Source organism: Melitaea cinxia, chromosome 28, assembly GCF_905220565.1.
Source record: "Melitaea cinxia chromosome 28, ilMelCinx1.1, whole genome shotgun sequence".
Lineage (NCBI taxonomy): Eukaryota > Metazoa > Arthropoda > Insecta > Lepidoptera > Nymphalidae > Melitaea > Melitaea cinxia.
In genome coordinates this window covers 4,850,941-4,871,898 of record NC_059421.1, presented here as the reverse complement: position 1 = coordinate 4,871,898, position 20,958 = coordinate 4,850,941, and the positions used below count along the sequence as shown (strand labels likewise).

Below are 20,958 nucleotides of genomic sequence, written 5' to 3'. Positions count from 1 at the left end.
AATGTAATAAAATTGCAAGTTTCATCACCAAGTTTATTTTAAAACTAATACCTTAAAAGTGAAACACTTTATGAAATTCACGATTTTCTAAAATATCCTAAAATACATAATGACAGAACACAGATGAGACAAGACTGCTTTAAAACAATAGTTAAATAAACTCTTTTATGTATTAAAATATAAAATTGTATTTATGAGACTATTAACTATTTCTATACCACATATAATCAGAAAAGGCAATATATACTATATACATATATATATGTATTAGATTTTGATAAATGAATGAAACACTCCATTTTGAACATTAATTTTTTTTTTGCAATTTTAAAATTAACCTAAGACAGTCTTGTCGTCGATGTGTAGCTGCCCTTAATATTTATAATCAAAACTTAATGAAATTCAAATCTTTGACATTCATACTTAAAGCTTTATAATTAGGCTTAATCGAGTATTGTTAAGTATTTTACATAAATGACACAAGAGACTATCACCTAAGGGCCTTAATTGGAAACTTTATTTTTACAAACGTATACATTTCAGATGTTTGTTTTTTTTTTGTACATATTTTAATAGATAAGACCGTTATTTAGTTGTAAATTAAAACTCGATATCAACTAGTTTAGAATAAAGCTTTTCGTTCTACAACGAGACGGTTTAGAACCTTTAATTTTTCATAATTTATAATTTTCTTTATTAGACGTGAGTTCCGGAACCTGTGAAAGAATAATAATAAACATTAATTTTATGAAATTAAAAATTATTATACAAAAAAAAAAACAAGAAAAAGAGTGTTTGCAATTCACACACGGCAGAATTGAGATTTGTTCAATTTACTATGGTCACGATCTCGTGAACAAGGTCGTAAGCGTCATGCAAAACGCGTCGCTTACGCGTTTTGAACTGTATTGTATTCTATATCAATCCTCTCCTATACATTTTTGTGTTTCTTTCTTTACCGTGAAGCATTTTTCGTTTCATCGAGTTTCAAATCACATTGAATGAACACTCATAAGAAAACGGGACACTAAAAATTTTTGTTAACTACCTCTATCAGAAGTGCAGCCAGCACGATACATACATACACACACACACACACACACACACACTCCAGCCTATCGCAGTCCACTGCTGCACATAGGCCTCCACAAGTTTACGCCAAAAATAGCGTGAGCTCATGTGTGTTGCCCATAGTCACCACGCTGGGCAGGTGGGTTGGCGACCGCAGGGCTGGCTTTGTCGCACTGAAGACGCTGCTGGCCGTCTTCGGCCTGTGTATTTCAAAGCCAGTAGTTGGATGGTTATCCCGCCATCGGTCGGCTAATAAGTTCCAAGGTGGTAGCGGAACTGTGTTATCCCTTAGTCGCCTCTTTCGATATTCACGGGAAGAGAGGGTGGCTATTCTTCATTTGCCGTAACCACGAAGCACGATAAGTTTACACCAATATTTTAGTGTATAGCATAAAAATGTCATACAATTGACGAGGCTTATGTACAGAAGTTTGTACAAGTAAAATTACCACAAGTTGTATAGCGTACCGAGAACGTACAGTTGTACTCATGGAAGATGTTACAATATCCTTTCCTTATTCCAGCCTTAAAGTTAAATTGTAAAATGGGTGTATTTTTTTTTTGTCACCAGTTCGGCAAACAAGCGTACGGCTCACCTGATGGTAAGCGATTACCGTAGCTTATAGACGCCTGCAACACCAGAAGCATCGCAAGCGCGTTGCCGACCCAATCCCCAATCCCCCCAGGAGCTCTGATCACCTTACTCACTAACAGGAACACAACACTGCTTGAAAACAGTATTATTTTGCTGTGGTCTTCTGTAAGGTCGAGGTACTACCCCAGTCGGGCTGCTCCATATTTTGAGCAGGAAATTCCTGCTGTGCCCTACCTCAGTTAATTATTTATCCTAGTTTCCAATAGCTTTAACAGAACACCTGTATCGTAAATTCTACAATACATTTATTATTGATTGGTCTATGACTTGACCTGAAATAGCAAAAATTCTTTAAATATCCCACAGCTGGGCAAAAACAGCCTCTATATTTAGGAGTAGAGATGGTACCTAACCTGCCGCGCTTTTCATTAGTAATAATTGTAATTATTAGGTGTTTATATGATTCCTTCGGGGATGTCGAACTAAAATTAGACATTATTATCACAAATGCCTTATTACGATTTCACTAGGACTATTCATAGAACGTAATACGATGTATCGACATGACACCCATACTATATCTTATATTAAGATGGTAACGGCAAATTTCACTTGACGCGTCAATAAACATACAGAGAGCATTCTTAAGTCTAAATACAATTGATTTAGTTTCTATTGCTATCACAAAGACACTTAAAACTTCGCTTTTTCAAATTACTCTCAAGTAAATTAAGTTCTCAAGTAAATTCTGAAGTAAATTAAGTAAAGTATATGTTTTTTTTTTCTTTTTTAATAATTACGTAAGTTTTGTCATATCGTAGTTTTTATCTATTTATAATTGATTTTTACTCCTTAATTTGTGGACACCTTAACCGCTGCTACTGTATCGTGTCCAGTACCCAAAGGTTATCTGGAAGAAATCGCTATTTAGCAATAAGATCGCCTTTGTACATCTTCTATTGTATCTTTCTTTATATGTGTCTGTATTTCGGTGTACATTAAGAATAAATAAATAATAAAATAAATAAATTGTATTGGCGGGTTATAATTTTATTACATGTATAGAGGATAAGGAATGTTAAGTTACCTTTGGTAGATATTTGAGAAGAATGCATATTCGACTGACTGGACGGTGGAAGGATATACAACGCCCCGGCCGCTTGTGGCGGGGTCTTAGGTACCTGGGGTAAAAGATACATTATTATTAACACATTGTAATTTTATTTTTTTTTCTTACAATAAGTATCGCTATTATTCAAATGTATAAATGGTTATTTTATACAAATTCAATTGTGTAGTTAGATTCGATTTTTTTTTACTGTACTGTACCTCATAACTTTTTACTGGTTGTACTGATTTTGATAATGCTTTTTTATCGAAATAAATTTGATCGAGCCGATGAATAGTTTTTACTTTAAACATTTATAAGAATTCGTATTTAACTAGTTCGACCACATACGTTGTATTACTCGTTAAATTGAACACAATTTTGTTTATAAACAATTTTATTTATTACACAAAAATAACCTGCTTGCCCAGCGTGGTGACTATGGGCAAAACACATGAGTTCACGTTATTTTTGGCGTAAACTTGTGGAGGCCTATGTCCAGCAGTGGACTGTATAGGCTGTGATGATGACACAAAAATAACTGTATGTGTGTTTAGTAAATTAGATCCACATTTTTGAAGATAATGCGATTAAAGCACGTGTCTGATTTATAAATAAAATTGAAAAATAAAGTTCCTTAACCATTTCACTTACTTGGGGCTGAGCACTATTATTAGTGGGTGATGATATAGGCGGACTGGTATAGGGTCTTGCTGATGATGAAGACGGTGACGTTACTGACGTAGCTAATGACGAGATCAGTATTATCATCGATAATAAGAAAAATTAAAAACGGTATAATGAAAATATCTCAATAAACAAAAATGATCAAATGTAATAATAGCAACTGTTAGATCATAAAGTTTTGAATAAAAGACTTTTTGACAAAGTTTAGATTAAATGCTACTAATTTTTGTAAGTTACGAAAAAATCTTTAACTTGATATACATGAGACAAAGATAATAAATTAAAATAAAAAAATTAAAGTATAAATATGTACGTACTTGGCGGTCGATGGTTAGTATTTCGTAATGTATAGTACGGCGGTGGAGCATTTTTAACTAAAGTATTTACTGAAGAAACGTAAGCTGTAATAAAAGACAAGCTATTAATAAATTGAGCCTTGAAAAATCTTACTACTTTTGTACAAGTGAGACTTTATATACTTTTGTGTATTGATATTTTTTCAGTACATTAATGTTAAAACGTTCAATTCACTACTGATCTAATTGAATATATTGTACTATTAATCCGAACTTTTCTTCAAATAGAAAATTCAAAATATTAAAATATTAAAACTATACAGACTGATACTGAAGGCTGAAAATCATACAAATGTATATTGACTACCATCTTTGTTTCAAAATTCGTTCAACTCTTAAGTAGCTCAACAATGTATGTGGTGTTAAAACCATATCAGTTTAAGTGTAACTACTTATTATAGGTAGTAGTTATTTAGTAGTCTGTTACATCATTTAAAAAGTAATTATTTAAATAATTATCTACAAAAGTTATTATACACTCACTCTATATACTCAAATATTGGAAAATACTCGTTGACATTCTTTATTTTTACTTAAAAAAGGAGGAGATATTCAAATCTGCTTAATTTTTTATGTGTCTTTGGGGGTGCGAGGGACAGGGTGTAAAGGTCCTCATCCCCCATTGAAAAGGCAGGATCCTCCGACCAAACTGGTATTGTGTCTGGTGGGCTACCGCCCCGACAGTTGTTGTTGGATTCCTGTATATATGTTCAATCGCTCTGATAGCTTTGATAACGCGATTTCGATTACGTCAGTTTTCTCTAGTTTATATATCGCGAGATAGATGCCGCAACATGTCTTTAGTTTTAGAAATAGTCAATACTATTTGTTCGACTACCTACGTTATATTACTGTTCGAAGTCAAATATAATCGATTTTTCCATTAACAAGAAAACACGGTTATTTCCTTGGCATAAGTAATGGAGTATGGCTATATATATACAGTTATGGTGTATCATCGCTACTCACGTAAAGGACCTGCGTTCCCCCTCAAGTATGGGTTACCGTATGTTGCCGCATATCTCACATCCATTCCTGTCATTACAACTCCGGGGTTTCCCATTGGTATAACTGTTAAACATAATTCACGATAAAAATAATTTACGTATGAGTTGCTGCCATATTTAATATTAACTAAAATCATCTTTTCAGAACCAACTTGAAATAAAAATTAAATTATTGATAATTATGGTGTTACGATAGTCTAAAACTACTATTTTAAGGTTAAATTTGAATCAAAATCAAACGCTGTAATGAGATAATAAGCAACTCATCAGTCATACATGAAAATTCAACGCTTCAGCATGTAATATCCCACTGCTGGGCATAGGCCTCTTTCCCCGTGTAGAAGGATCAGAGCTTAATCCACCACACTGCTCCAATACGGGTTGGCGGATGAAAATTCAACACAGATAAAAATTTGATCTTAATTATGGTGTCGTCATAGTGGTTAAAATTGAAGCTATTTTTAACCGACTCCAAAAAACGAGGAGGTTACTCAATTATATATGTTCGGGGATAAGTTCGTCGTTTATGAACCGATTTTGATAATTCTTTTTTTGTTGGAAAGGAGATATCCCAAGTGTAGTACCATGATAAGAAAACCAGGATCTGATGGTGGAATCGCAGAGAAATCAAGGAAAACCCTCGAAAATCGTAGTGACGACTAGTGTGTTTGTAATTTTTTTTTTTCGTCTACTTATTTTGTATTACTTGTCAATGTAATTGAAGTCGGTATTTTTCGTTTGCGGGCAAACAATTATAAGATAGATATATAATATTTGAAAGGTAGAGAAATTTTCAATTTATACAAAGATATCAAAACAAAGTTTTACGACCTATATTCAACTTCACCTTAATTAAACCATACAATAATAAATTAACACTATGTGCTAAGGTGAAGGATACGACACGTACTCGTAATGTTAATATAGGCGTAGTTACATGACAATATAAGCCCTATACTAGTTGCTAGAGCATTGACAACGTGAGACATTACAGACCTGAAACAATAATGGCAAACAGATATGCCTGAAAGACCTAAATTAAGCCGCGGTACATTTTTATAATCCGTTTGTATATGTAGATGTGACAAACCCATGACCATGACTTAATGTTTTTTGATTCGTTACAATATTAGAAGCAAATATATAATATATAAATTGGACAAACTTTCATAATTTATTTAAAAGTCTATTCTTCCAAAAATAACCTATAATATATATAAGGGATAAATAAATAAATAATAAATATAAAACAATACACACACGGTCGTCTGTTCCTAAAATAAGCAACTTAATGCTTATGTTATAGGTAACAGCCTACTGGTATAACTACATATTTTTTTTCGATAAACATACTTGAAAATATATAAATAAATATTTATATTACACCCAGACTCGGGATGGGATTTGAACCCACAATGCTCGGAGCAGAAAGCAGTCACTACAAACTGCGCCAACAGGCTAGTATATCAACACTTATTTGAGGGTGCGATGGTATAGGTTGTAAAGTTTCTCATCAGACCATCGCAAAGGGAGGATCCTCCGACCAGACGGGTGTTGTGTCTGGTGGGATACTGCCTCGACGGTTGTTGTCGGGTTCTTGTATATATGTTGTCTTCAGGTAACTTTATTCTCGCGATGTAGGATACGTCAGTTCTTAGTTACGTAGTTCGTATGTCGCGCGATAGATGTCGCCATACTTGTTTAAGCAGCAGACTTTAAAGTCCAAACGTTTTATAAGACAGTTGTGCATAATATTATTTTAAATTACAAATTCAAGTTGTTGTTACAACCTAATAATTAAGACTAACATATACTTGAGACGCGAAATCTCTTTTGTAATTAATAAAGCACTTACCATCTGGTCCAATCATTCCTGTCAAACGACCACAACTTCCTTGTCGGTTCAACGAGCCGCAGTGGCTCTGGTACGTTGATGCATCAGTGCTTCGAGATAAGGAACCCGTCATCGAATCATTAGACTGCGGTGGGGCGTAGTCTCTAGAATAGTCCACATAGGGTACGTATCCGTTACTCTGATCGTGTGTCTGTAAAGACAAATTATTGTTAATTTATTTAGTATGATGTTAGTTTCGCTGTATGGTTACGGTAGTTAGAATATAGCCAGCCCCTCTCTTCCCGTGGGTGTTGTAAGAGGCGACTAAGGGATAATACAGTTCTAAAACCACCTTGGAACTTAAAAAGCCGACCGATGGCGGGATAACTATCCAACTGCTGGCTTTGAAATACACAGGCCGAAGACGGGCAGCAGCGTCTTCGGTGCAACATAGCCAGCCCTGCGGTCACCAAGCCGCCTGCCCAGCGTAGTGACTATGGGCAACACACATGAGTTCACGCCATTTTTAGCGCTAACTTGTGGAGGCCTGTGTCCAGCAGTGGACTGTATTAGGCTGAAGTGAGTGAGAGTGATATTGATTATAAGTGGTATTGTAATAAAAAAATAATAGTTTATTAGTTGTGTTTGTGTTAGTGTGTTTTACGCTTCAGTCTGTAGTATCTTACTGCTAGGCATAGGTCTCTTTTCCCATGTAGGAGAAGGATCAGAGCTCAGATTTAGATACCCTCCAATTCCCTGCTATCAGTAACGATCGTTATCAGGTGTGCATGATAACAACCGGGACGAACTGTTTAACGTGCTCTCCGAGGCACGGCACGGATCTACAAGGACTGCACAACACCCAGGCCACAACAATCTATATGGCCAATACAAATGTTTGTCGTGAGCGGGGATCCAACCCGCGACCGTCAGCGCAACAGCTGTGACCTATCGCTAACGCATCTTCAACGCGTAGTATGTTTTACCCGTTAGAAACTAAATTGATCGCTTAACTGTTAAATGCAACCATAAAAATTTTCTTATCCTTCACTTTACAGTAAAGGCTACCATCATCAATCTTATCGGAACTAGCTAAAGTAAAAGTAATAAAAATAAATAGCACTAATCACAATTAAAGAAGACTCAAACCAAAATATAGACAAGTCCAATAAATGTTAAAAATTCTCTAATTGTTCGAAACATCTAGCTTAACAAAGAGTACATAAGAAGGATTGTGAGGTAAAAGTCCGCCTCTAACGGGCCGAGCAACCGACTTAGTGTTCCTCCACTCTATACTATATGCGATAGCTTCAGTAACAATTAATATTTGGGGTTCCCCTTTCGTCAGTATATTTTTTATGTATTACGCTTTTGAGATATGTAATTTGAAAATCGTTTTTTTTTTTTTGAAAATTTTAGAAACATTGCTGGCCTTAATTCAGTGTACTCTTCCACTGTGAGTTAGTATGATGATGACATAAATATATCCTCAAATATATCCTAAATTGACATGAATTTAAACACAATATTGACAAAACATATTTCTAAATCAACTCCCTTAAAAATTTCTTTAATTCACTTCAGAAACAACATTAGACATAGAACTCATAACACCCTTACAATTATCTTAATTCCATGCAAATTTTAATGTTGACTCAATTTCATCGGATTCTGTATCAAATTACGTTTCTCATTTCAATATTCGAGTCACGTCTTGAATTATTTCACCGACTAGTTCATAAAGTACCAGTTTCAGAAGATTTCCCCCTCTTAAACAACTAAGGGTTGCCATATAACTAATTTAAAGTAGTAACTACACTTTTACTCGTAATCAAAGTTGTTTTTCAACTTAAACATCTTTCACGTTATTTTCGTTAAAAGAGATCATATGAAATAAAATCAAATATCATTTGAGTAATCTGTATTCAACATTTTTCATTTCTCGCTCCGCGACTGTGCTTGAAATATTAATCACACGGAAAATGCTGAATGTATTTAAAGTAACATATACGAATTTGTTGACCCAGAATCGAGAAATGGGAAACATTTTATTCGAGAAATCGAAACTATTTTTTTTTTGGTTCATAACCTGTATCTGAATTTCGGATTCGCGGCATTGTTACTTGGTAGGAATGTTATAAAATATGAAATTTTTTGTACAATTTGTAAATACTTTAAAAGTACAACAAATGGCTCGATTTTTTAAGTTAGAGAATGATATACGTTACAATTATTTAGACATTGGCAATCACACCAACAAGTTTTGTTGTTTATTTATTTTTTTTGTACTCATAATCCGGCATACACTGGAGGATCAAAGTTTTTAGTCATTTATAACTATTGCCTCGCATTCCCTACACAAATTTAATCTCTGTTTACATGTTTGAAATGCGATCAGTCATTAGTATTTCCTAAGAAATCAATCTGTTTACACCTGAAAATTTCCTACAGCTAAATTAATTAAATTAAATAATATTTGACTACGCTGATCAATATCCATCAGGTAAGATAAAGTTGCTACATACACTATAAAATTGGCGACAATTACGACTATAATACAGTACAGAGCTAATCTAATACTCCGTCATTGCCCAGTCTAAAGCATCGCGAGTCGACATAAACAAATATGTAGCGTCCACACCACTAACATGTGACGTCATAGTGGATGGCATACATTTGTTCGCGGACGAGGATATATCTCAGACGAATTTAAATTCCGTAACACGGCGTTGTTTAATATCATTGTGAAGTGGCTTGGAGCCAAAACACGATCGGATCATTGGTTCGTTACGGCCTGTTTATAGTCCGTAATGGGTTACGGGAGTGAATAAGGTTGCTAACGTTGAATAGAATAATGGTGGCACAATTAAAAGTTTAACCATGTTTGAATGTTGGGGATTTAATCTTGATCCCATGCGGTGTGATCGTCAGAATTTCGAAACAGAGTTTATGTTTTATTTCATGGTAATTTTTTTGAAATTGTAGCATTAATAAATTTTCTAATGTTATGGTAATGAAAGTTGCATTGATCTTGATAGTCGCAGAATAGATGTCTGCTCGGATAGTAGTACAACTGCTTAATTTCTTTCATCTATATTCTGCTTTTTTTTCAACTTTTCATTTGGGTTTTTAGGTCTCCCTACATTGCCGTGGAGAGTAATTAAAGTTATCAGACCCTGTTGTAAATTCCCCATTATTGTAATCCCCGGTTTTTGATGAATATAGTAAATCTTATTTGCCTTGTAAAGCTATTTACTTATACATAATATACCTATTTTCATCGATAATTAAATAAATGATAAATACCTTAAAATGCATGTTATGGATAGGCTGATTAAAATCACCGCTGTATCTCTGGTACTGCTTCATGAGCACATTATCGTACGCAGAGTCTGGTAAGGGCACTGGTCCAGCTAAAGGAAGACCTAGATTTGTTGTTAATTGAAGTGACGAATGAAGCTCCATCTCTGACCCATTGTTCGAAATATCCTGTAATAGCATCTTTTGTGAATATTCAATTTAAAGTTTGTATTAAAAGGAAATTAATAGCTATCACTTATTATTTAGAGCAGAATTATATTGATAGTAAGGATGTGTGGATTTAATGGCGCTGTAGCTCATGCAATATATTACAAAATTTACATTACACACAGTTCACTGCAAAGTTTCTTGGCGATTCTTCTCTACAGAAACTACATTCGGAATCTGTGATAGCTTAACTTTTAATCATAATTAAAAAAATTATTCGCATGATGACAATTTGACGGTGTTTTTGAAGCCTATTTGTATGAAGTTATTTTTGATTTTCATTCGTCGTTTTTTTTTTTTAAATTTTATTATAAGGCTTTTGACTTGAATCCTAATATTTTAGAAGAAATCTTCTATTTTCAGTCGATATTTTTTTTAAATCATAACTAACTTTATTGTGTTTAAGAGTTTTAGCCGACTTCAAGAAGATCAATTCGGTTGCTACTTTTTATGTACACCGATTACGCCGAGAATTCTGATAAAATTTACATGATTCTTTTTTGGTTCGATGCGGAATAGCTGCCATTTAGTCAAATAAACATTTAATCCAGTTTGGGTCAGTAGTTTTTATTTTATGAACTTTTTTTACTTGGTTGAAGTCATTTTTCGACTTTTTTTTTTTATATGTCGATTACTTAAAGATTTCTGATCCGATTTGCGCGATACTTCTTGTTCAACGCGGAAAAGCTGCCATTTAGTTTCTTTTGGTCTAGACTAGACATATGTTTGACTAATCTTACATTTGGCTTAGTACCGCCTTCAAGCCTATCAGTAGATAATATACAAATAATAGTACGATTTTTTATTTTTGTGTCAATGTTCATTCAAAAATGTTTAGAAATCCTAATGTGTGGGACATTAGGATTTCTAAACATTTTTGAATAACATATCAAAAATTGACCGCTCTAGCGGGGATCGAACCTGCGTCTCCGACTGACCGTGTCGGCGCTCTAGCCAATTAAGCTATGGAACAATGTACCCGTTAGATCGAGACTTTTGATATGATGATTTTTATTTTCTGCTGGAACGATCAATTTTCGATATGAGATTCAAAAATGTATACAAATAATTGTATTTTAAAGAGGTGTTCCAAATTAAATCTTTATTAAACTTTCTTTTGCTTTTAGATTTGAAGTCGGTTTTTTCGTCATTAATGTAAATAGAGCTAAATTATTCATATTTTAGCTTGTGACCTTAAATACCTAGTATATAAAGATCAGATCAAAATACTAGGTAATCTATAAATTAATAGCGACTAGATCCGTTATTCACTAGACTAAGTAGAACTTTATGATAATTTGCTAAACTCAACGCTTATCTTTACGTGTGATGAATAAATTTCAACTAAAATTGGTACATGAAAGTGATTAATAATGCTCAGGCTACATTTCATAATTTTAAAGTCGTCATATTAATCGAATTTACCCTTTTGACAGTCACCAACCCGCCTGCCCAGCGTGGTGACTATGGGCAACACACATGAGTTCACGCATTTTTGGGGTGAGCTTGTGGAGGCCTATGTCCAGCAGTGGACTGTATAGGCTGTAATGATGACCCTTTTGACATTTGTATTGGTAATAAAAAAATATATAATATATTTTTTAAACTCCTACTTTCGCGTATTTCAATTCAAATTCAAAATTTTTATTTTAATTATTTAATGAACCTTAAGATAATTTTGACAGGATAATATTTAAAATTTTACAATAAATGTTATAATAAAAATAATATTGAAAAATTATATAAGTATAATTATAGCAACAACAGCAGACACAACAAACTTCTAGATAAAAATATCTGTAAGGAAAAATTCACACATCACCATAAATCTGTTGTCACATACAAACACGTACTTACATACAATAGATTCAAAACAGACCCAGCAAGCAATTACATTTATATTCGTAATAAATCTAACACTATTACTCACCATATCACAGCTTCCTTCGACTTGCCTCAGCTCCAATTTCAAGTCACTTATGTTAGAATTACGATCGCTATCTTTGAATGGATCACAACTTTTACCAACTTCGGTTATATCTGGTTTCTTTACATCGGATTTATTAGTTTTACGATGACACAGCATTACAACGAGCATTATTATTAGTATAACTATAGTTATCGAAGATACAGCTCCGACGATGACCATAAATGGTACGGTTTCTGTAACGAATGTTTTCTCGTAATTGAGAGAATCACGTGCGGTGGTGGATACGATGCCCTTATGAGCATGGTTTAAGGTACTCATTATGGAGGTGTAATAAAATAAAATTTCAAAAATGATAGCTCGTTTATTAAATTTTATGTTAGAGGATGTATCCGGTCCTTCTTTATATTATAAAAGAAATTAATCTTTCACGTAATAATGATTCTGCCATAATATATATAAATTAATCATCAAACATGTGCCGAGTGTAATCTGAGGTGTATAATCACAATATAATTATTTATCAATTTGAATTTTTTCCTTGTTTAATCCATCTAACAAATTCATTCTAGTACTATCCAAAAGCAGTTGTTATACGGTTCTCTTTATTTGTTATTTTCTCAACCATATGCGACACTTTTTTTTTAAATTACTACTTTCACATTTTTTCAAATATCAAAAATTAATCAAATACTTACTATCAGGTATAAGAATAATTTCAGCACTATCGCTTCCATACGCATTTGACGCTGTACAGTTATACGGACCGAAATGTTTAGCCTCACTCTTCCTTATAACCAACGTAGATTTAGTTAGACCATCTGCTAACGACTCTTCCAAGAAAACATAATCCTGTACAAAGAACACATCAACAGTTTGACAAATATTTGTATTTTGAACTTTTAAATCAAATTGGAGAAACTTACGTGATTATTGAAAGAATCAATTTCATTTCCAGCAAAATTCCAGATGACGAGATCTGGTTTTGGAACCGAGAACGAGAGACATTCGATGTGTACGCTTCCACCTTCTACGCCGTATTGCGTTTTATTGGACATTATTTTTGGTGGACCTAAAAATTATATCAGACATTGAAAATATGATTTTACTGAAATTAGACTATGACTAATTTATACCTAAACAATTTTATGTTGTCCCCAATAAAATAGGTAAACATTGAGTTTTACTAACATGGCGATGATAATTTTAGTCAATACAAATGAGAATTAAGAACCGTTCTTTTATAAATAGTGTGATATGGTTGGATGTCGATTCATGTTTAGCATCGATATTTATTTTGTTTGAAACATTTGAATATACTGATTATTATCTCTCTCGTTTTATTTTCTTAGTGAAGTTATCTGAATACGCCTTTGAATATACATATATACACAGAAGATCCTTGCCCAGCAGCCTATTTACAGAATGTTTGAATTCATAAAGATAGTGCTGTTATAGTAAATCAATTGTTTTCTTCAACATAGGAATATAACCTAACTATCCTAGTCGAGTCTTCTTCTAGCTTTTCGTCTTTACCTTTCACATAAACCATGGCTGGGGCCTCGATATCTTGATAACCGTCCACACTAGCCCTGCACCAATACTGTCCCGCTGTTTGCTTATTTATTGTCACCGTGAGATTCGAATTCTTTCCGGCTCTCTGTAATAGAAACGTTTTTAATGGAATTGTCAACGAAACGTTGGCATGATGTAATAAAAATATGATATGTGAATTATTCACAAATTTTTCTCATATTATGTTACTCAGTACCTTCTACTTTATACACGATTGTATAAAGCCATATTAATAACATTTTTATAAATTATCATACTTCTTTATCAACGCAAAACTCACAAACGTGGTGATAATCAAAGATGCGACCACTAAAATATCAACCAATTCTTTGAGAATGCTCCAAAACCACATGTCCATTTGTTATCTATAACATTATTACAATAATAAAACTTTAATTGAAATCCATGTACCAAAAATACGAAATATTCCATATATTAACTGAGGTAGGGCACAGCAGGAATTTCCTGCTCAAAATATGGAGCAGCCCGACTGGGGTAGTAACCTCGACCTTACAGAAGATCACAGCAAAATAAAACTGTTTTCAAGCAGTATTGTGTTCCTGTTGGTGAGTAAGGTGACCAGAGCTCCTGGGGGGATTGGGTCGGCAACCCGCTTGCGATGCTTCTGGTGTTGCAGGCGTCTATAAGCTACGGTAATCGCTTACCATCAGGTGAGCCGTACGCTTGTTTGCCGAATAGTGACATAAAAAAAAATATATTTCCTAAATCTAAAAATAAATTAATTGAATATGAAAAGCCAATCCAAAGTTATTAATCCAGTGCTATCAACTGTGTACTGGTTTAAGTGCTGCCTAACTCTGATCCGCGTTAGCGTCGTAGCGTGAAGCTGATATAACGCGATTTATATAACAATAGGAGATACGAATAATACGCATCGACGGATCTGGACTAGCTGGGTATTTTAGTGGTATTATTAACAAATTTGCTAGTACTGACAGCTGCTTAGTTTATCCGTTAAGTCATGATACTTGTAAGATTTAGTGACATTTATGAGTGAAAGCGTGACTTTTTATGTCTTTCATTTAGTTAGTATATATCTCATATATACATCTATACTAATATTATAAAAAAAATGTTTGTTTAAACGCGCTAATTTCAAGTGCCACTGGTTCAAACAAAAAAAAAGCACTTTGGTTTTATACTATTTACCGAGAAAGAATACAAGACTATTTTTTTCACTCAAATTAACACGTGTGAAGACGCATAGCACATCTAGTATATAATACAATAAACATAATTTTATTTATTTCAGATTTACATCCATAAAATTGTTAGTAACATTTTAAAACTTTAAAACTAATGTTATTACGACACACTGTAACACAATTTTGTATAACATAACACTTTGCATGTCTTTGTTTATTTTGTGATCTCAATGTACCTTGGTTAAGTAGATTTGTCTTGATTTATTAACATAATAATTATCGTACATTTTTTTAAACATTAGTAAATACAACCGTTATATATTTTTTTAAACTAGTGAAATAGTTGTTATCAAAATAATTTGTAATGATTCTTTTTAACACATTTATTACAATATTTTTAAGTATGAAATTAAATCATCACAAAAGTGTTGCCGACACTTCATCCAACTCTCTGGATACGCTTTGGCTAACTTACCACAGGAATGCGACTCTTTTTATAAGGTACCTCACCATTTAGACTACTCCATGCCTTAAGTAAGACATAAGTTTTGAAACTTTTACAGTCAGTATGAATACTATAACCCCCGTCATCTGCGACTATGGTCGAAATATCATTAGTTTCAAAATAAATCCCGTAGAAGGTAGGGTAGGGGACACAGCAGAATATTTTCTGCTCAAAATATGGAGCAGCCCAACCTGGGTAGTATCTCGACCTTACAGAAGATGACAGCTAAATAATACTATTTTCAAGCAATGTTGTGTCCCTGTTGGTGCGTAAGGTGAACGTCGACCTAGTTATATAAATAAAATAAAAAAAATAAAAAATGTTCTATTGAAATATTTCCAACCGTACAATATTTATTTATTTATTAGATAATCAATAGTTTCGATACATAACTTATTTACTTAAAGTATACTATAACAATTACTAAGAACCAAAATAGGATTACACCGTTTGTTCTTAAATATATGATTTTACAAACTTAAAGACATATCTTATGAGTGTTTGCAAAAAATTAAGTTTAGAATCTAACTGAGTGAGTAGTTGTGTGTGTGTGTGTGCTTGTATGTGTGTGTGTGTGTGTGCGTGTGTTTTAATTAACTGCATCTTTAGTTTTGAGTGCTTTTCTTAAAATGGTTTTTGTCATGTTGAACAAATCTATTTCTGAATAAGGCTCATTATATGTGCTGACTATAAGGATATAAGGATAGAATTATATCTAAATATCTCAACATTTACTCTAATAAACAAATAATAATACTTACAATAATTTTATCATGATCGTAACGCAACCACAGTACTTTAGGCTGCGGGTGTCCATCCACTAAGCAGGACAGGGTTGCCGTTGTCCCGACATCACCTTCTACATTCTGTGGCTTCGCCTTGAATGCTGGACCATCTTTATAAAAACACGGAAATGTCATAAATCGACTTAAAAGCTTTGGATATATAATTTTTTTACTAAATCCTAGTGAAATACTTAATAGTTCTCAAAGCTTATCTCCCCCACGTAAGTTTCTGTAGTATTTACCAGCGGAGGTACAACGTGCTTTTTATAGCTTGTTTTATCTCAAGAAGGAAACTACACCTTTCGTTGTCACAGGTTGCAAATATAATACTTGACAGGTAAATTACAGTTTGGTTGTGGAAAGAGGGCTATTTTTATTTACAACCGAATAACTGTAGGCATAAATAAAAAATAGCCCTACCATACGCTTCAGCCTGTACTATCCCACTACTGGGCATAGGCCTCTTTCTCCATCTAGGAGAAGGATCAGAGCTTGATCCACCGCGCTGATCCAATGCGGGTTGGCGGATATATTCCCTACTATGAGTAATGATCGCTATTAGTGTACATGATAACAACCGGGACCGACGGCTTAACGTGCTCTCCGAGGCAAGGGTGGGGAGACCCACAAGGACTACACAAACACCCAAACCACGGCAAACACCTGTATGGTCAATACAAATGTTTGCAACGTGCGGGGATTGAACTCGCAACCGCTAGTGCAACGGGTACAGTCCATGGTTGTGACCGTGGCGCCAACGCGGTGTGTAATAAACAGGTCTTATTAGTTCAAGTCAGAGGCATACACATAAATTAACTATTGACTGAAATGCTATATGGGATGATAAAATCAGGTACATATAATCATCATTATTACAGCCTATACAATCCACTGCTGGATATAGGCCTCCACAAGTTTACGCCAAAAATAACGTGAACTCGTGTGTTTTGCCCATAGTCACCACGCTGGGCAGGCGGGTTGGTGACCGATCACACTAAGACGACCGATAATCACAGTAAGTTGATTTATAATACACTAATAACAATATAAATTTGACAAGTACCTATTGTTAAAAAAAAAATCATTTTATCAACACCCTTCTAATAAACCTAACATTTCAGATGAAGCAAACTATCAAGTGTTATTGATTGTAAAAGGAGCTGGACGTCTAAACTATTTTGAAGACTTTAGATAATATAGCAAAAATATCGCTTAAAAGTTTTTTTTTTTAGATAATTAAACAAGAAACACATCATTCATCATCATCATCATTTCAGCCTATTGCAGTCCACTTTTGGACATAGTCCACTTCTCCACAAGTTCGCGCCAAATGATAATGATGAATAACGATGATGATGTTGATGATGACTATCAAATAAGATTTCGGTTTCTTCTTAAATTGATCCATAAGTAAGATGAATGTAGTTTTTTCATAATGAATTGTTAATAAATACTAAATATAACTAATGCCTAAGCTTCCGACAAAGAGCATGTTTAATTGAAAACAATATTTATATCTAATAATATCAAAATAAAAGTACATTAAGGTTGGTAAACGCTTCTATAAAATATTACCATAGATATTGAAGTCTCTAATCAAAGTCTTTGACAATATGCGGTAGTAGGGAGTTTTGTCGCAGAACACGTGAATATTTAATAAGGAATCCGAGTCTAAAACTTGAACCTGGCTTTGAAAAGCGACGTCTTAAAGTTTAATACAATCCCGCGGGCATCGCATGAAACTGTTGCCAAAATTATTTATTTTAAATTTTGTATAAATATGTTTCCCGAGAAAACTTAAGAATTCGTTATTTGAAAATAACAAAATAACATTTACTAAGTACTGAATTTATAATACGAACATATAAGTACATATTTATTAAATTTTTAAATAAAAATAATAACATTATAGTCATACTTTTGCGTTATTGTTATTATGGGTCAAGTAATGCTGACGTTCGTGAAAGAAGTATGATAAAAATTAAATAATCATTTTAATCAATCATCAATCAATCACAGTTTTTAAAGTACTAATTCATAATTATTTTTTTGTTGTTTGATTTCTCTAAAAATTACATTCTTAATCGGTACTAGATTTACATACTTCACAGATTAAATATTTAAGTTATAAGTAAATTAAAAATAACAATTTAAAATTGCCGTGAAGCCCACTTGAATTATTATCGTGATTAACTATTTTAATCGAGTTACTTTGAATTAAGTATATATATTTTTAAAATATTTGTGATATTTTACTAAATATACTATTTTCTAGACTAAAACATTGTAAATATAATTAAAGAGACTTACACGAAACTTCCAGGGTTTTAGACTCGGCGCTGTTGCCAACTTCATTCTGAACATCACATTTAACGGTCGCCTCATTGTACTTCCGGGAGACGTTTGATATAACCTGCAATAAATGGTAAATTCAGTCTGGTCTTTCTTGGCAAATATGCTCCTGTTTCTTTTATTTTCGAGCCAACATCGTTCAGAGCTTTTGAAATAGTTAAAAAATTGTGTCATTTCGTTTAAATGTTTAATCACTACAAACTTTAGAATCTATCAAGAATAATAAGGACAATATCGTACACTTAAATTTCTCTACATTCAGCTAATTTACTTCGCGTTTCTTATGAAAGTCAAAAAGAAATCAGTTTATTTCTTTATTTTCTTAGAATATGTAATCACATATGATAAGAAAATATTTAAGCATGACGAACCTACGGATCTCTTTGTAGACAAACGAAGATAAAATTTATGACTTTTATGACGTATAAAAAGGTATACAAAAAAACCTCGCTACTTGTTAATAAATATAAATAAAAAATAAAACAGGAAAATATACAAACTCTGTGAAACAAAATCCTTAAGAGCCATTTCACAAAAATCGGTAACAATCCGCGAAATTGTAATATTTTGACGTCGTTAATCTCAGTGTTGGATGCAATAATGTAATTTATATTCTTGAAATATAATAGAGCAACCTTTGTTGTAGTCCATAGTCAGATCAGAATTTTGATTTATATTATGTGTATAAAATTATTAACCTTTTCATCAGCCTCCTCCCTGGGTAAACGGTCGCAATGTATACTTTGAAGTCCTACTTTTCAATAACCTCTACGTTGAAACCATTTTAAAAAAATATCATAATATGTGGAATATAATTTTGTTGTCCACTATCATAGATTTTTATTCCATTTGTATCTCTATTAAACGATAAAAAAAATTTAAAGTTACGAATATTTTCCAAATAAGTACAATTTTAAAAGCGATATTTCTCTTAGAAAACTAAGAAATTTTAACGAACTATCTTCATCAAAGTAAACTTACATCATTAAGGAATACAAAAATAATAATTAAAAGATGTAATTATTTTTAATACATTTTATATTAAATAATAAAAAGATAGTATATATTGCCACGCATCAAGCCCGGTAAATCAGTCGAGCGCTAGCGCTCTTAGAGGTAAGGTCCACGCCAAATTCTGCGCAGCCGTCTCTTTCGCTCACACGCGCCAAGCGCCTGTTGTTATAGCGGATAAAACGCATTTGATACTTTCATAATAAAATATAAATAAAATAAACATATTACGAAAATGACTGTAAAATAATATAATGATAATTTCTGTAAACAAATGTATAATTTAATTTTCTTTTCTCACACTATCAATACAAATAGGCATTTCAATCTGTTTGTCTTGTTATTTGTTAATTAATATGTTTGTCGGTGTCGATGTCATTAAATGCTTTTTTATTCATATCGTAAATATTAGATTCATTCGTAAACTGAAAAAACTAAATCAATTTAAAAAAATTGTTTCATAAAATTGATTTTTTTTTTTATTTTAAATTTATTGACTGTTGTTATATAACATACTTGAAATTTTTAACAAATTAATTATGTAAAAAACATTTTATACCATAGTTATAATTTTCATTATACATCAGAAAATGATCACGATGGTCTTTTGGTTGTCACACTATACGTACTAGCACAAAGATCGCGCGGCTCGTACGACTCGCGCGATGCGACCAAATTTACCTAAACTTGCAGAGCGTAAAATTGTGAAATGGCTCTTAAATACGTAATAATGCAAACAGGGATTATGTTCATCAAGGTATATTTACCACATACATAAATAATACTACAGATTAAACTTTCCTGTATTCAACTTGCTACTGTGTAATTTAGAAATAGGAAATTAAAATCAAAAATTTTATGACCTTTAATTTATATATATATATTTAAAAAAAAATATAAAACCAACCCAAAAAACATACAAGAAAAAAAATATCCCTTCAAGAGAAAAAGTGTAAAATCAAAGAAGACTTTATTAGCAGTATCGGCAGTATATATCAAGTGATTTTAATGTCAGAGCAATGTCAATCCATGTCGACAGTTGCACTGACCGTGTCGAACCGGAGTGTGGCATTTAATTTTCAGTGCTTTAAAGACGTCAATCTCGATTATCGTTACTGAAGACTTATTTTGTATGTATATTATACGTTATTGACCGATTTCAAAAATCAATTCAAAGATTATTTAAATGAATGCTATACCAACTTCCAAGCGTACAGTTTTAGAGGTGGTTAGTGGTCGATTTTTACATAATAATAATGTTTAATTTGTAATTTTGGTAGGCTACTTGACATAATAGATAGGCGATGTCATATTTGAGATTATCACATAATAAAAATATTTTTATTTATTATTACACTGGGTACATTACCTAAGTTTGTAACGTACCTGATGTTAATATTATAGCAATTATGAAACTAAATAAAATAAAAGAATCATGGTAGCTAACTAAC

At 32.8% G+C, this 20,958-nt stretch overlaps 1 protein-coding gene across 1 annotated transcript in view; it reads right to left on the bottom strand.

Moving 5' to 3' along the window:
* Positions 1-309: 309 nt before the first annotated feature.
* LOC123667434 (irregular chiasm C-roughest protein-like) overlaps positions 310-20,958 on the bottom strand; it is a 68,621-nt gene continuing 47,972 nt past the window's right edge. Inside the window, exons 10-22 of the mRNA XM_045601334.1 lie at positions 18,455-18,557; positions 16,121-16,254; positions 13,650-13,773; positions 13,040-13,185; positions 12,812-12,965; positions 12,117-12,349; positions 9,965-10,147; positions 6,680-6,869; positions 4,787-4,888; positions 3,779-3,862; positions 3,429-3,520; positions 2,754-2,847; positions 310-716 (exon numbers count right to left, since the gene is read on the bottom strand). Of these exons, the coding sequence (XP_045457290.1) occupies positions 697-716; positions 2,754-2,847; positions 3,429-3,520; positions 3,779-3,862; positions 4,787-4,888; positions 6,680-6,869; positions 9,965-10,147; positions 12,117-12,349; positions 12,812-12,965; positions 13,040-13,185; positions 13,650-13,773; positions 16,121-16,254; positions 18,455-18,557 (1,659 nt within the window). The 3' untranslated portion in view covers positions 310-696. The remainder of the gene's footprint in view (positions 717-2,753; positions 2,848-3,428; positions 3,521-3,778; positions 3,863-4,786; positions 4,889-6,679; positions 6,870-9,964; positions 10,148-12,116; positions 12,350-12,811; positions 12,966-13,039; positions 13,186-13,649; positions 13,774-16,120; positions 16,255-18,454; positions 18,558-20,958) is intronic.